Source organism: Psammomys obesus, unplaced genomic scaffold (genome assembly GCF_907164565.1).
Source record: "Psammomys obesus unplaced genomic scaffold, mPsaObe1.curated_primary_1811, whole genome shotgun sequence".
Classification (NCBI taxonomy): Eukaryota; Metazoa; Chordata; class Mammalia; order Rodentia; family Muridae; genus Psammomys; species Psammomys obesus.
The window spans coordinates 13,997,038-14,015,299 of record NW_026596057.1 but is presented as its reverse complement, the minus strand read 5'-3'; the positions used below and the strand labels follow the sequence as shown (position 1 = coordinate 14,015,299).

The 18,262-nt window shown below is 38.1% G+C and overlaps 1 protein-coding gene across 2 annotated transcripts in view; it reads right to left on the bottom strand.

Moving 5' to 3' along the window:
- Positions 1-18,262, bottom strand: part of Cep350 (centrosomal protein 350) — a 140,043-nt gene that overhangs the window by 46,409 nt on the left and 75,372 nt on the right. For both annotated transcript variants that reach the window (XM_055624428.1, XM_055624429.1), the window contains exons 23-27: positions 14,909-15,105; positions 14,053-14,237; positions 13,452-13,539; positions 9,260-9,406; positions 6,525-6,682 (exon numbers count right to left, since the gene is read on the bottom strand). In XM_055624428.1, coding sequence (XP_055480403.1) covers positions 6,525-6,682; positions 9,260-9,406; positions 13,452-13,539; positions 14,053-14,237; positions 14,909-15,105 — 775 coding nt within the window. The remainder of the gene's footprint in view (positions 1-6,524; positions 6,683-9,259; positions 9,407-13,451; positions 13,540-14,052; positions 14,238-14,908; positions 15,106-18,262) is intronic.

Here is an 18,262-nt window from a genome sequence, read left to right as displayed (position 1 = left end):
GCCAGCCTGGTCTACAAATCAAGTCCAGAACAGCCAAGGTCTGTGACACAAGGAAACCCTGTTTCAAAAAAGAAACCAACCAACCACAACAAAAACCCTAACAAACAAAAGTTTCCCCAAGGAACTGGAGAGATGTAACAGTGGTTAAGAGAACTTCTTGTTCTTGCACAGAACCAAGTTTGGTTCTCTGAACTCACCGAGCACACTGGAACGATCTGTAATTCCAACTTCAGGCTCTCTGATACCCTCTTCTGGCCTCAAAAGGCACCAAGCAAGGGTATGGTGCACGTACAGGCAAAACACTCAGACATATAAAATAATGTCTTTAAAAAAATTTGGTCCAAATGTAAATTTTACTGGGAAGGATGACTACTCTTGGGTGTGTATCTGCGCAATAGGGATGTCTGTCATCTGCACCACAAGTAACAGGACTTAGACATAAAGCAGCTGTGTAAAGCTGTAGTGCCTGACTGAAGCTCAAGCTGTGCTTACTTAGAGCTCCTAACTCTAAAACTTTTGGTAAGATAAATGGCATTTAAAAGTTGTGTTTTGTTTTGTTTTGTTTTGTTTTAACAATACTTTCTTTCAGAGGTCAAAACACTGGTGGATGGATGTAATGTTTCTTTCTTTTTTTTTATTTTTTCTTTATTAATTACACTTTATTCACTTTGTATCCCCCGTGGTTCTCTCCCTCCTCCCGTCCCAATCGCTCCCTTCCTCTGCCCTCTGTGTAATGTTTCTTAACAGATCACTAATGTTAAAAATACCCCAGTCCATCCTCAAATTTCATGTATCATCCAAACTTTTTTCGCTACTACCTGACCCTATCCCTACTCCCAATAAAACTATATTACTTAAAACATTTTAAAAGCCACTGAATGCTTCAAGGACTATGCTCCTTCACAAATTTCTCAAAAGTCTGCTGCAGCAGTTGACAAGGAAAGATAACAGTAACACAGATATCACAGGTGATTAATATTTTGAAGCTCAATAAAAATACTTAAAAATTTGGGGGGCAAAGTAGTAAGTCCAATCTTAAATTTGTTACTGGGGGTTTAAACTGTTAATCTAATCTAAACTTACTATGATAGACACAGACTAGCATCTACTCTACAAGTGTGAGTTAAATTATTAGAATTATTTTTCATGTTTAGAGAATGGCAACGGAATCTTTTACTGATATGAGTACAGGATCAACGAAGAAATTGCACCTGAAACTGTCTTCCTTCCAGCATGCACCATTCAAAGGAATTTGGAAGAAGATATAGAATGGGAGAAGAGTGGTTGTGCTGGTTAGTTTCTTGTCAACTTGACACAACTAAAGTCTGAGAAAAGAGACCCTCAAGAAAATGCCCCCAGCAGGGCACAGTGGCACGTGCCTTTAATGCCAGCACTCAGGAAGGCAGAGGCAGGCAGATCTCTGTGAGTTCCAGGCCAGCTTGGTGTATGAAATGAGTCCAGGACAGGCAAGGCTACACAGAGAAACCCTGTCTTAAAAAACAAACAAACAAGAGAAACAAACAAAACAAAAAGGGAAATGCCTCCATTAGACTGGTGGGCAAATCCATGGGACATCTTCACTGATGACTCAAGAGGGAGGGCCCAGCCCATTGTGAGCATGACACCACCAGGTAGTGTTCCCGGGCTGTGTAAAAAGGCAAGGTGAAGGAGCCATGGAGAGCGGGCAGTGCTCCTTCATGGCACTCCTCCTTCATAGTGCCTGCCTCCAGGGTTCCTGCCTGAAGATCCTGTGCTGGCTTTCCTTTACGATGGATGGACTATAGCTGTAAGATGAAGTAAACACTTTTCTGCTCATGTTGCTATTGGTCATGGAAGTTATCATAGCAACAGAATGAAAACTAGGATGGTAATAAAAAATTACGAAAAATTATTTTAACTTTGAAATGAAAAAATTCCCAGAACAGTGCAGCATATTTCCATGCAGTAACAGAAAATTATTATTAGGAAAGAACTGCTATGGTTTGAATGTGAAATGTCCACATACATGTGTTTTCAATGTCTGGCCCCTAGCTAGTAGAGGCTTCAGGAAGCAGGGCCTGCCTTTCTGCCTCTGTGTAAACAGCTGCCTCACATTCCTGCCACCCCCGACAAGGCTACCCGCCTGCCTATGATAATGAACTAAAGTTGCTGAAACCATGCACCCAAATAAACCTTTCTTCCTTTAAGTTGTTTATATTAGGTATTTTGTCACTGCAATGAAAAAAGTAATTTAGGAAGCATAAAAAATTCTTGTAAAAATTCTCCCCAGTGTTATAGATCAAATACAGGGCCTTGCTAGTACTTCATAAACAACTACCACTGAGTTATAACTCTCTGTCTATATTTGAGACAGGGCCTTTTTATAGCCCTGGTGGTTATGAACTTTTGATCCTTTTGGCGCCATCTGCCAAGTGGTAAGATAACAGGCATGCAAAACCATAACCAGTTTAGTAAGTTTGTATTTGGAGAAACCTTTACATTCATCCCACGAGTAATCATGAGATCGTTACACATATGCAATATTCAAATGCTCAGTTTTCACTACCTTTGTCTCTATGTGTAAGGGTGGTGGTGTTATGTGCAAAGGCCAGAAGAGGATGACAGTGTCTGGCTCTGTCACTGTCTGCCTTACTTCCTTGAGACAGAGTAGCTCATTGAATCTGGAACTAGGCTATCAGTCAGCAAGCCCCAGCAATTCTCCTGTCTATATTTTTCACAGCACTAGAGCTACAAGCACATGAATGACCTTTTTATGTGGGCTCTGAGGATTTGAACTCAGGTCCTCAAGCTTACATAACAAGCACTCTTACCTACAGAGTCATTTACCTAGTCCTTCACTCTATCTTTAATATTAAAATTTTGTTTTAAGCAGGGAAAACTAAGGGAACATAGGAAGGGAAAGAAGTCCTTTATTCATGCTGAAAACTGAGAAAAATCTCACCAACAGGGTTATGAAGTATGTTTACAGTAAAAACACACTTTGACCTCTTTGTGATCTATTATGTAAAAAAAAAAAAAATTCCTGACTTTTTGACCTATGTTTTTATTTACCAGCATACAAATATCTTAATGCTCCTCATAAGTAACCACCTCATTTCATCTACTAAAAAATAACATTCTTGAAATAAAAGTTGTGTATCTAGTTGGGCCTGGTGGCATTTACCTTTAGTGCCAGCACTCAGGAGGTAGAGGCAGGTGGATCTCTGTGAGCTGCAGGCCATCTAGTATACACAGCAAGTTCAAGGACAGCCAGAGCCACATAGTGAGACCCTGTCTCCAAAACAAACCTAAAATAATAAAAATATTCATACCTAACCTTTTGAACCTTTAGAACAATTTAATGTTAAAGCCACCAAAATCATTATATAGTTATTCTGAGACCCTGAAATTTACATACATGTGATTATGATTCTTTTAGGAAGCCCCGCCCACCCTTGCCTCGAATATATATATATATATATATATATATATATATATATATATATATATATATATATATATATATATATATATATAACTTAAGCCAAAAAGTCCATCTTTGTCTCTTACCCACGCTTAAATATTCATTAAAACTTTTTCATAAGTTCTAACTGCTTCATCAAAGAACTTAGGTTTATTTATTGATTTGAGATTTATTGGGCCGGTGTGGTGGTTGAATAGGCAGGGCCCAATAACTCATGTGTTTGAATGCTTGGCCCATATGGGTGGCACTATTAAGAGGTGTGGCCTTGTTGGAGGAAGTGTGTCACTGTGAGGGTGGGCTCTGAGGGCCTTATATACTCAGGCTTTGCCCAGTGTGACACACAGTGTCCTACTCGTCTTCAGATCAAGATGTAGAACTCTGAGCTACTTCCCCTGTACCCTGTCTGCCTGGATGCTGCCATGCTGGTAATGGACTAAACCTCTGAACGGAACACAATTAAATATTTTCCTTTATAAAAACTGCCATGGCCACGGTATTGGTTCACAGTAACACAATCCTAACCAAGACAGCCAGACTGGCTTGAATTTGCTGTGCCCCTAGACTGACTTTGAACTTTTTTCTTTGTTGCTTTACCCTTAGTACTGGGATTACATATATGCGATACCCATATCTGGCTATTTTTAATACAATCTCATAATTTAAATAGTTCAAAATTATGAACTGGCATTCTTGTAATATGGGAAGCAAGGGCTCCACTAGAACTGTTTCACTATTCCATAACTAGAGGATGGACTTATGTCATATACATCAAAATGACAAGTATCATTCTACCTGGAGTTCAGAGTATTAACTTAAAATGGCACTCAACAAAAATCTGTTTTCCTTCCCATACTTAGTGTGTTTCAGGAAAGTTAGATATGGGATAGACATTTACAGGAGCAAATGTATATTATAAGTTATAAAGAGCTACTTTATAACTGTACTTAATTAAATTAGCATTTTAGGAGTAACTATCATATAAATACACCTTGTATGTTCAGAGCTTATGTGTAACTGAACTACATCTAAGTATGAGTTTTGTTGCTAAGTGTGGTGGGGTACACTTGCTATCCCATTCAGTACTTGTGAGAGCAGGCAGGAGGGTCAGGACAAGTGGCCAGTCTGTTCTGCACAGTCAGCTCCAGGCCAAGTTAAACTGCAAAGCAAGATCCGTGCCTCGGAGTGCAGGAGCTTCCCAAGACTGTCCCCATCTCTGAATTATTCAGAAGACTATAACATCCCGTTTGATCTTTGTACCTGTTTTCTAAGTGTGCTTAGCACTTTGGGTTTCCCCAGCACCTGGGCTTCCTCAGCACCTGGGCTTCCTCACTCTTTCTCTAAAGCCCCTCAGCCCCGTGTGTCTGAACCACATGCCAGCTTCAGTGTGCGTCCCCTGTTGCCCTTCTCTTCTCTAGCCTCCAGGTGCTGTCAGGATTTACCTCTTGCTTGTCCTGGAAGCTGTTTTTATTCTAATAAATTGTTCCTGAGCTTCAAAATGAGAGCTCAAAAGACGGGGAAGGCTGTCTTGGGAATAGGTGCTTGCTGCCAAGTCTGATGACCTGAGTTTGAAAGGAGGGAGCCCACTCCTACAGATTGTCCTCCAGCTGCTACACATATGCCATGGCTTACTGTCCCTCCAACCCTCACTCCCTGACACACATAAAAGAAAGTGTTTTAAAGGTCTTTAAAATGTTTTAGAGCAGGCTGGTTTGTTCCAAGGATAAAATGCTTGCCATATAAGCATGAGGACTGGAGTTTACATGTCCAGATCCTTATGAAAGCTGAATTTGGTATCTCATGTGTCTGTAGTCCCAGCATGCCCACAATAACATATGAGGTGGGAACAAAGGAAACCAGGAAAACATCTGGGTCACCTGCTCTTGCACATGCAGTGGCTATCAAGAGACTTATCTCCAACAAGATGGAAGGTGATCACCCTTTGATCCTATGCATGCTTGTACTCACATGAACATGAACACACAGAGATTTTAAAAATATGTTTTAGGGAGCTGGGTGTGCTAATACACGCCTTTAATCTTAGCACTTGGGAGGCAGAGGCAGATATATCTCTTATGAGTTCAAAGCTAGCCTGGTCAATATAGCAAGCTCCAGGCAAGCAAGGTGACACATCACAAAATAAAATGAAAGAAAAGAAAAAAAAAAACTGCTAGAAAAAAACTGCTTAAAAAAAAAAAAAAAGCCCAACACTTTAGAGCTAGGGAGATAGCATAGTAAAGGATTTATGCATGAGCAGGAAGGCCTGAGTTTGTATTCTCAGCACTCACATGAAACGAGGAATGGCAGCATGTATCTGCAACCCAGTGTTGGGGGTGTGGAGACAGGTGAATCCTGAGGACTTGCTGGCCAGCCCATTTAGCTCAAACAGGGAAATTGATAGTTTAGTATTAAAAAAAAAAAAAATAGTGGCATGTGGGCGGGCCTCCTCCCACACATGCACACACACACTTTAGTAGAATGTAAAGATAACAAAACACCAGCATGGTGACTCACATCTGTAATCCTAGCACTCTGGAGACTGAGTCAGGAAGATTGCCACAAGTTTCAGGCTAATCAGGGCTATAAATGAGTGCTAGGTCAGCCTGGGCTATGGAGTGAGGCCCTACCTCAAAACAAACAAACAAAGACAAGTCATTGCATAACCCATGAGAATCTCAGCCTCTCTGGTTTCAGCTGAAGAGGTCATACTCACTCACAAAGCTAAACTTGTGCTTATTTGACTAAGTCTGAGCTATGTCACGGAGCTGATGGTGAGATATCAGGATACATCACTCTTTCCCAAGTCAGTACATAGAACCTTTCTTTAATAAAAGAAAGGAGAAAATATTATCATGAATATACATGTGGCTACTATTTTGGTATTTTTAAAATAAAAATAAACCTGATTGTTTAAAATGAGAAAATTGTTCTATAAATAAGATGCATTGTAAATTGACTGTTAGGTAATCTAGTAATTCTGCTAAAATATTTTCTTCTCTCAATCTAATCTGATGAAGTATGTCAATGTGATTAAATAGGAAACACACACAAAAAATGAATTTACTTTTCATCCATGCGGCTTCTCATATTCTTTAGTTTCTGCATGATGCTGCTGGTTTCACTGCTGGAAATAGATATTGGGGAAGGACTGCGGGTCTCCAAACCAGCTGGATCAGGACTAGCTGCCTTATTATCCTTTGTATCATCATCACTATGAGAGCCCTGCAAACAACACAGAGCAAAATAGCACTGGCTTGAAAGAATCTTAAGGAGATCTTAAACACAGTCAACTTAAGTTTAAACTTAAAACATTTGCAATAATAGCTAAAATCAATATATTAATTACTTACAAAACAGAAATTGTGAATTCAAGGCCAGCTTGGTATACACTGTGAGACTCTGACTCAAAAAAGACGCAAATTTAATGTTAGGAGTATTTTACTACAAAAAGGAACAGGGAGAAAAAAGAAAGATAAAAATATTATATATAAGAGATTATTGGTTTTTTTTTTTTAATATGGAAATCCAAAGAACTTGGAAATTTTCTGCCAGTATAATCAAGCAACCAAATGTTCTCCTTGATTTTTAAAAGTTAAAACCCTTGAAAGGAATACAAAGGCTGGGGTGCAACACAGAGGGACAGTGCTTGCTTAGCAAGCGTGAGGTCTAAGATTTAATCCCCATACTGCTTTAAATAACAATAAAATAAAATACGATGGGTCCTACAACTCCATAAAACGTGAACATGCAAAAAGAATAAAGATATAAACTTTCAATATACCAGAAAAATATATTTTAAAAAATGTCTTATGGAAAACAGTATGTTCATAGATTTTACAAGGTTTACAGCAAAAACATGGAGGAATTACTGGCTTCAACAACCAACACATTACTTCTGAAGAGCAAGAAGAAACTCTTGAAGCCAGGTGTGGTAGTGTCTACATTCTCAACACTGGGGAGGCTGAGGCACAACTGCCAGCCTTTCATGGCTAACCTGGGCTATAAAGCAGATTGCAAGCCAGCCAGGGCTACATAGCAAGATCTTGCTTTTAAAAATAGTAAAATGAAACAACAAACAAAAAATCTGCAGACAACACAGTGAAATTTTAATTGTTTAATACATTTCCCCACAAATAGTAATTTATACTCATTGCAAGAAGATAGGTACAGATCATCTTGACCATTTAAATTTCATGAAATTACAAAACCGATCCCTTCTCTTTTCCTTCCCCCTCTTGAACAAATAAGTCCTAAAGCCATTAGCAAGAGCAACATGTTTCCAACTATGTGAGGGTACAGGTAGACCAGGGGCAAGAGTGGGGTCTAGCAGCAGAGTAGAATAAAAAGCATACCTAATTCCAGAGCACAGCCTATGTGGAGGATCAGAGTAAATGGGGCAACAAGAAAGTTCATGCAGAAGTGCGTGGTGAGCACCACGTCATGAGCACACACATGGTGAGTGGTAAGGATGGCCTTTCCACAGAGAACTTCCTGGCAAAGGTGTCATAGCAGAAGGAAAGATGACATAGGGAAAGAGGTGTGGTGGCCCGAAGGAGAATGGCCTCCCATATACTCAGGTTTGAATAGTTAGTCTCCAGTTAGTGGAGCTGTTTGGAAAAAATTAGGAGGTGTGGCCTTGCTGGAGAAGGTGTGTCACAAGGAGCTTGGAGATTTCAAAATTATTGTACCATTCCCAGTATGTTTTCTGCCTCCTGCTTATGGATCAAAATGTGAACTCTCAGCTGTTCCAGCCATCATGCCTGCTACTTGCTGCTATGATGCACTGCCATGATGGACTCTCAACCTTCTGACACTGACAACTCAATTAAGTGCTTTTTTAAAATAGGTTTCTTTGGTAGTGGTGTTTTGTCACAGCAACAGAAAAGTAACTAATACATTAAGACAGTAAAGTCTAGTATAAATTAATCAAGTGGTTGAGGCACAGTGATCAGTACTGGGATTAATCAAAACCAAGGTCTACCTGTTGATGGCAACAAGAATACGGTTTTACTTACAGGACACTCCTTCCACATATACACAACCTGAATCTAATGTCAAGGGAACACCATACAAAACCCATTAGGGAATGTTCAAAGACACAAAAACTGAATGTCACTAGTGATTTTTAGTTGATTTGCTATAAAGAACACCATTTTGACAAGTGGAGAAACTGAAGACTTGAGGCTAACTAGTAATAATATATTACTGGTGTTAATTTATTGACTACTTATTGTCAAGCAACTCAGAAAAATATGTTTATGATATGTTTAAAATTTCTCTGTCAAGTTGGGAATGGTTCAAAAATCAAAACAGAGAATATGAGGGGTTTAAAATTTTACACTGTTACAAAATCCTGAATTTTCCAATACAGTACTGACACTTCACAGTACCTTAGAATAGATTCAAATTTTGTTCTTGCCTAAATATGTCCTTTGAATCTTGTGTTATTATAAAATTAAATCTGGATAGCTGAGAGGAATACTGTATAATGAGAAAGAGAGTCTCTCTTTTTAATTTTGAGGAGTAATTGATATGCAAACTAAGGGTTCTGGCCTGCTTTAGTTCATCAGAGAAAAGAATTTAAAGCTAACGAATGAACCTGAACCGTGTGTTCCTTCCAAAATAAGCACATCCCACAAGAAGGCGTTCTCCCGCTGTACACTAAAGCAGGCGCACAAGACTTTACCCAGTCATTGTTACACCACGCTGAAGAGACACAGCTATCATTTCAGGGTACAAAGTGAGCTAAGGTTAGCAAGCAACATCCGCAAAAACCAATAAAATGTTCATTTAAATTACCAATTTATTCTCCCCCGCAGACTTCAGTTTCTCCTGCAGTTTTATGGTAGTCTGCCGGATTCTTTCTATCTCTTCCTGCTGCTTAAGAATCAGTTGTCTTTCCTTCCGAGCTGCCTTATTGGCTTCTTGAAGACGTTTTATTTCTGCCTAACATTTAAAGAGTTAGGAAAAGGGATTGAGATTTGCAGAAGACAAGTTCAAAGAAGCATACAGAAAAGAATCAAGTTATCACATAGATCACAGACATAATGTACTTCAAGATAACAATGCCAAAACATTTTGAATTAATGAGGGAGGGAAAATGTTATGAATAAAACCATCATTCAAAATAATTGATGATCTCCTAGCTTTAGTAACTATAGTTAAACATGCTGGCAAATCATAGTCCCTTCTAAACTTACCACACCTTTCACATTTTCCCACAATGTTACTGTATCTTTACACTTACCTGCTTAAACCAGTGTAACCACTATTGTACTGTTAAATTCTTACATTCTAACACTTCTCACTTTTGCAAAGAACACTTAAACCCTATCCCTGCTTCATGTTATGAACCAGCTGTCTATAAGAGATTCCCAAATGTAGGAAAAGTAAGTCAATGATAATGAATCAGTCTATGGTCCTTAACACAGTTTAAAAAATTGTTTTCAGCCTGGTTATGCTGGTATATCCCTGTAATCCTAGCACTTAGGATGCCAAGGCAGGAAGAATATGAATCTGAAGCCAGCCTGGGCTACATGGTAAATCCCAGGCCAGCACATGCTACAAAGACTGTCTCAAAAACAAACAACAAAAAGACACCATCTTTCAAAAAGAGTACTTTCACTTAGAATCCACTAGAAACACTTAAGTCTACATTGCATCCATCATTCTTCACACAGTGTTGCAGCTAATTTAGTGGGCAAAATTAATAAATTTCATAAATCACTTTACCAATGAGATAAGCATAATAAAGTCTCTAAAAATATGTTACATTATTTTAATCATGTTTGAGTTATCTTTTTAAATGTTAGCTATCTGAAAAGTTAATCATATAATGGTTAGCACTCTAGATTAATTCTCATGTGTCATAAAATACTTTTCACTATCCAAATAACCCAGGTCCTCTGCAAGAGTAGTCAGTACTCTTAACTGCTGAAAATATGAATGAGCACAGTTTGTCTGTAAATAATTCTTTCAAGTGCAAGAGGTATTCTGGAGTGGGGTTGTGGCACTAGGTTTACAATAAGGAAATGTAAATTAAAAGAACATTTAAATTCTATCTAACCTCAATCAGGATAACTAACATCAAGAAAACAAAGAACAAGAAATGCTGATGTGGACACAGAGAAGGAGAAACCATTACACACTACTGGTAGGAATGTAAGCTGGTGTGGCCACTATGGAAATCAGCATGGAGTTTCTTTCAAAACCTAAAAATAAAACTACCATGAAACCAAACTATACCACCCTGAGTACATCAAAACAGGAATATAAGTCAGCATATGAACAGGATTGTAGGCCATCACACTGCAAAGATATTTGCACACTCATGTTTCCTGCTGCACGATTCACAATAGCCAAGACACGGAACCAGCCCAGATGTCCACCAACATATGAATGCATAAAGAAAATGTGGCACACTTACACAATGGTCGTTTATTCAGTTGTACAGACCGAAATTCTGACATTTGAAGGAAAATAAGTGGAACTGAAATTATTTTTTATTAATTACGGTTTATTGAATACAGTTTATTCACTTTGTATCCCAACTGTAGCCCCCTCCCTCATCTTCTCCCAACCCCACCCTTCCTCCTCCTTTTCCACCTATGTCCCTTCCCCAGTCCACTGATAAGGGAGGTCTTCTTTTCCTTCCATCTGATCCTAGTCTATCAGGTCTCATCAGGACTGGCTCCATTGTCTTCCTCTGTGGCCTGGTAAGGCTGTTCTCACTTCAGGGAGAGGTGATCAAAGAGCCGGCCACTAAGTTCATGTCAGTGGCCACTGAGTTCATGTCAGAAACAGTTCCTGTTCCCATTACTAGGGCACCCTCTTGGACAGTCCCTGTTTCCATTACTATGGAACTCACTTGGACACTGAGCTGCCATGGGCTACATCTGTGTAGGGGTTCTAGATTATTTCCATGAATAGTCCTTAGTTGGAGTATCAGTCTCAGATTTTTTTGGTTCTGTTGCTCTCCTTGTGGAGCTTCTCTCCCCTCCGGGTCTTTCTATCATCCCCTTCTTTCATAAGATTCCCTGCACTCTGCCCAAAGTTTGGCTATGAGTCTCAGCCTCTGCTTTGACACCCTGCAGAGTAGAGTCTTTCAGAGTCCCCCTGTCGTAGGCTCTTTTCCTGTTCCCTGTTTTCTCCTCTTCTGATGTCCATCCCGTTTGCCTTTCTAAATGAGGATTATCTTACCCAGGGTCCTCCTTCTTGATTAGCTTCTTTAGGGGTACAGACTTTAATATGATTATCCTATATTATATGTCTAATGTCCACTTAGAAGTGAGTATATACCATGTGTGTCTTTCTGTTTCTGGAATACCTCACTCAGGATGAAAATATCTGAAACTGAAATTATTATGTTAAGTAAAACAAGCCAGACTCAACAATTATCAAATTCTGACTCATGCAGAATATGGATTTAAATTTGTGTCTGTGTGTGTGTGTGTGTGTGTGTGTGTGTGTGTGTGTGTAGAAATGAAAGTAGAAAATAGGCCAAGAATTCTCATACAAGGTTATGAAAGGGAGGAAAGGGAGTAATGGGGAGAGAGAGAATAGAAAAATGATAGAATATTATGTAAATGAAGACAAAAGGAGACTATTTGTGGGGAACAAGGAGACAGCAAGAGGAAGCATGGGTGGGCATAATAACTGTGGAGGGTGACTATAAATTAAGTATAATGATAAACATACAAAAATGTCACAATGAAGTCTATTACTTGGTATGTTAATTTTAAATTTTTAATGGAAAATAAAAATTAAAAGACAAAATACTTGGCTAGTTCAATTACCAATTCAAATAACTGTACAGATACTTCTCCTTGTATTAATCTCTATAGTCTGCAAGCCACACCAGGGCCCTAACTGTGGGCCTCATGTTTCTGTTAAACACAATATGAAACATGCAGAGATCACAATCATCAGATTATTATTTTTACCACTTAACTAGGGCTTTATTAATCAAAACTTGCTTTTTTAACTGTAAATGCATGAACTTAAAGTGACCATCACTACAATCTGATGTCTTTGGCTTGTGCTAGGGCACTGGTTTACACTTGAATTTCTGAAGCAAATAACAGAGATTCACTTACTGGCTTTTCAGGGAATCCACAGGGATACAGATCTTCTGCTATCAAGGTAAGTGTCTCCTAACGCCTGTGTATTAGAAGGCTAGTCCTCACCTTGCAGAGCACTGAAGTGGTGGTAGAGGAACTTAGATTGAGGTCATGGCTAGTCTTTTCTTATCTCTCTCTTTACTTCCTAATGCCAAGAGGTACCCTCAGTCCCTCAACCCTGTATGTTTCTGCCATGATAGCACTACCAAAAGCAACTGGACCAACCAACCATGTACTGAAACCTTTCAAGTATAACCAAAATAAACCCTTTCCTTTACCTGGGGTATTTATTATAGCAACAGAAAGCTAATTAACACATTTCCTATAAATAAGTAATACAATCAGTAATGACACTTCCTGGTTATTATTTTTGACATTATTTAAGTAATAATCTATTACATAACTCATATCATATCTGCAATCTGATCCCCAAACCTGAGTTCTTAATCATCATGTACTATGCTGCCTCTTCAGAATTAAATTGCTAAGGCCCTTCTAAGTCCACTAAGGCAACAAAACTAGTCAATATGTAATTAATGTACAAAAATTTACTCAGGAAAAGAATGACTATTAACCCACATCTACTTTTCTACAAATATCTTAATTTGCATTTTGAAGGACTACTTTATTCTCTGTAGTACATGAAGGCAGATTTGACTGCCTGTTAAGTTAGCAATACAACAGTTTTAGAATAGGAAAAATAGGTGACAATGGCAAGAAATGCCTAGAATTATTGTACCACAAGAATAAACAGTAGTATCAACTAAATCTAACTGACAATGATAATAACAAAACGTGATTAGGTAAAATAACACATTCAACAAACTTCCTTTGTGACAAACTGTATCACACAGGAGCTATTTCCAACACACCTTTTCTTGTTGCAGTCTTAAAAGCAAACCTCGCTGTTTCTTCCGGAGCGGGGGCATCTTGTCATCCTCCCCTTTGTCTCGGAGATGTCTGCAAGGAATATTGTTTCGTTGATGCAAATGTTAAATTTGTAATCTAAAAACTTCTAAAAGCTAATTTAATATCTTCCTACGTGGAAAGCAATTATTGCAAGCAGCAATTCCAGTTACAGTGTCTTACGGAGTATACAATACATGCAGGCACTAGACTCCCTCCTCTAAGGACAGCAATACTTTGGGCAACATACAGCACTTGAAAGAAATTAAGTGTAAAATGAGCTGGATGAAGTGATCTAAGAGAAATGAAAATATTCACCATTAGGAAAATCATCTTGTAAGTAACACAAACCAAAGATTACTACCACTATGTTTAGCTTGAGAACTATGTTGAAAAACTCACATCAGATGAGACCCGCTGGGAAAGTAGCTCACAGCTAGCACAAGTATTGAGCATTCATCAAACCTGGGTTTGTTTTCCCAATATCAAAACCAAACAAAAGATATGAAGCATTGCTTTTTCAAAGGAAACTGAATAGTAAAAACTATACTTATTAAAAGAACTTACTTTTTTTGGTGTTCTAGCCAGGCTAATTCAGCCTTTGTCTTCTCCTTTAAGGCCTTTTCTCGAAGACGCAGAAGTGAGGACTGGTGAGCTGCACGCATTTCCTCTTCTTTCATGTACTGTCGCACCATCTCCATAGTGAATTTAGAAAAGCTGTCCTGTCCTCCTGAGAATGGCATGCTCAGTTCCTAAAGAACAGAATTTATTTGAAACTTAACATCTTCTAAATCTTTTGGTATTTAACCTCATTCAAAAGGTATTCATTTGTGAAAAATAAATAAATAAATTACAAAAGATAGGGGTGGGAGCACATGTCTATAATTCCAAAGACTGAGATATGAGGATGACATGAACACATGAGTTGGAGACCAGCTTGAACATAGTGAAATTTCAACGAAGAAAGAAATTTTAAAAAAGGATAAAAAAAAAAAAAAGAAGAAAACAACCATTTTATAAAACTATCTATAAGAAAATATTCCTCAAAAAGCAAAAAAAAAAAAAAAATGTCAATGAACAATTACTGCAAGCCATGCATTGTCCCACGGAAACACACCAGGGTAAAGATTTGTCCCTATTTTCCACGAAGCATACAATTTGGAAAGAAGAATGTATCTTTTAAATGGATGAATTGAAAAAGCTATAATTAATATTGGCTGAGATCCTTAAGGTCTTATAGCTAATAAGTTTATAATTTATTTCATTTGAAAAACCAAACCAGATTTTATATGTACAATATAAATCCAACCTCTTAGAAAATAGTTGATAGTTGCTAACTATATAACTGGTATTATATAAAATATATTCTCATACCTTTGGAAAACTATAACTGCAAAATTTTACCTCCTCAACAAAAACATACCTTGGTAGAGGACAGTGTGGTCTTGTCTGGGGAAGCATCTTCATCTGAGTCGTCATGGTGGCCTCTTTTCTTTTCCATGTTAAATCTGCGATGACTCTCAGAAGGCAGTAAAGATCGAAATGACTTTTCTTCTATTTCATCTTCTGTCATAGATTCATCAAATTTCAGAGAATATTCTGTTGCAATAGAAGTTGAGTCTAATAGAAGAGAGAAAACTATCATAATTATTTTGTGGGGAAGAAATAATGTGACACAGGAATCCACATAACCCAGGCTAGCCTTTAACGCCTTATCTTCCATCTCTACCTACCAGGTGCTGAAATCATAGGTGTGTGCCACCCTATCTGCCATCACATCTAGTTTATGTTATGTGGGGCTGAGGATCAAACCCAGGTCTTAGTGTATGTAGGCAACCATGGTTCCAACTGAGCTACATCCCCAGCACCATACCTATCTGTATAATTCTTCTCAGTAAGCGTTTAAATTGAAACCCCTTTCTTTGCCTTTTACTGAGACAATTCTATATAAATTTTTCAGAACTGTACCTAATAATTAAGAGGGAAAAGTCAATGATTTTAAAAACAAAAAAAAAAAAAAACTCTCTAAAAATATCCAAAAATGCTAGGAAAAAAATATATTAAAAGACTGATAATATTTAAAGAGAAATTACAGATCAGTTAAAAAAGCACTATTATATAACATTTCTGACCAGATGTTTCACAAATGACAAGAAAAAAAGTTCATAAAAGTTTAACATTATTGGCAAAGAATTAAGAGTTAAGTTATTCTACTGCTAGGCTAAAAAAATGTTTTCCAAGCAAACAGACCCAAGAAACAAGTAGAAGTAGCTATTCTAATATCTAATTAAATAGACTTTCAAGCAAAAGTAATCAAAAGAGCTGGGGAAGAGCACTTCATACTCATCAAAGGAAAAAGCCAGCAAGATGACGACGTCTCAATTCTGAACATCTATGCCCCAAACACAAGGGCACCCACATTTGTAAAAGAAACATTAGTAAAGTTTAAATCACACATTGAATCCCACGTTTAATAGTGGGAGACTTAAACACCCCACTCTCACCAATGGACAGGTCAATGAGACAGAAACTAAACAGAGAAATAATGAAACCAACTGACTTTATGAATCAAATGGACCTAACGGATATCTACAGAACATTTCACCCATACACATACACACACAAAAAATACACCTTCTTCTCAGCGCCACATGGAACCTTCTCCAAAACTGGCCATCTACTTGGTCACAAAGCAAGCCTCACCAGATACAAGAAGACTGAATAACTCCCTGAATCTTATCAGAGCAGCATGGGTTAAAGGTGGAACTCAACAACGACAGAAAGTCTACAAACTCATGGAAACTAAACAATTCCCTACTCAATGACCACCAATGGGCAGGAAAGAAATAAAGTAAAGAATTTCTAGAATTCAATGAAAAGGAAGGCACAACACATGCAGATTTATGGGACACAATGAAAGCAGTGCTAAGAAGGAAGTTCACAGCATTAAGTGTCTTCATAAAGAAAGCATAGAGATCATACAGTAGCAACTGACAGCATATTTTTAAAAAAGCATAGATAGAAGAGCGGAGAACAGATTCATAGTTAAAGTACAAAAGGTGGATGCACATGACAACTTCTAGGATAAAGGAACAGTTATGCATGGTGCTTGTGTTTTCTATATGGTACTGTACGTTTCTCAAAATGCTGGGACTGTGTATCATAAAGAAAATGTTAGTGTATGTGAACTAAACATACACCTATGAAACATACCCATCAGAGTTTGGGGGATCCCCAGGTGCATGTCAGCTTGTGACTAATGCATCTAATTGTGTTACATATAAAATAACAAAAAGAAGCAATCCCAACAAAGAGAAGCAGATATCAGAAAACAATCAAAAGCAGGGCTGAAATCAGTAACTTAGAAACAAATAGAATAACACAAAGAATCAACAAAACTAAAAGCTGGTTCTTTGAGAAAATCAACAAGATAGCAAAGCTAATACCAATACTCCTCCAACTAGTCCACTAAATAGAAACTGAAGGGCATATTGCCAAATTCAATCTATGAAGCTACAGTCACTTGATACCTAAACCACACAAAGATTCAACCAAGAAAAAAATTTCCGACCAATCTTCCTTATGAACATTGATACAAAAATACAGACTAAGATATTCACGAATGGAACCCAAGAATACATCAAAACATCATTCACCATGGTCAAATAGGCTTCATCCCAGGGGTGCAGGGATGGTTAAATATATGAAAATCCATCCATGTTAGCCACCATATAAACAGACTGAAAAGAAAAAACCACATGGTCATTAGATGCTGGATCACTACAAAACCCTTCTATAATAACTGCTCAAGCTTTCATTCTCTCCAGTGATGAACTGCAAGCCAGTACTCTATATCCTTACCAGCAACTTGACACTGCCCGTTTTGGGACTTTAACAATTCTAACAGGCATAGCGTATTATCTTGGCATAATCTTATTTACTTATTTGTCTGTTAACTTCTTTAGAAATCAGGTATTTCTATACTGCCCAGAAAGGTCTCAGAAAGCCTAACTTTATGTGCTCCTTCAGCCTTAGCCTTCCAGGTCTGTTACCCATACCTGGTTCTTTCATTGCAGACTTTGGTTTACATATCTTTTATGACTTATAACATATTATCATCACCATCTGTATATTTTCTTTAATGAGGTACCTTATTTAGGTATTTTGTATGTTGTTTTATTTATTTTTAAAAGTTTTTCAAGGTCATTGTGAGCTGGGATGTAAGTGCTGGAATTGAACCTGAGTCCTCTGGAAGAGCAGACAGTGCTCTTAACTACTGAGCCATCTCTCCAGCTCCTTTTATGTTTTTCCCCCTTTGTCTTCTTTTTTTTTTAATTTTTTTAAATTATTAATTACACTTTATTCACTTTGTATCCCCCCCATACGTCCGTCCCTCCCCTTTCTTCATACATGCCCCTCCCCAAGTCCACTGATAGGGGAGGTCCTCTTCTCCTTCCTTCTGATCTTAGTCTATCAGATCACATCAAGAGTGGCTGCATCGTCATCTTCTGTGGCCTGGTAAGGCTGCTCCCCCCTCAGGGGGAGGTGATCAAAGAGCAGGCCAATCAGATTATGTCAGAGGCAGTCCCTCTTCCCATTACTATGTAACCTACTTGGACAATGAACTGTCATGTGCTACATCTGTGCAGGGGTTCTAGGTTATCTCCATGAATAGTCCTTGGTTGGAGTATGAGTCTCTGGGAAGTTTCCTGTGTTCAAATTTTCCGGTTCTGTTGCTCTCCTTGTGTGGTTCCCGTCCTCTCCAACTCTTACTATT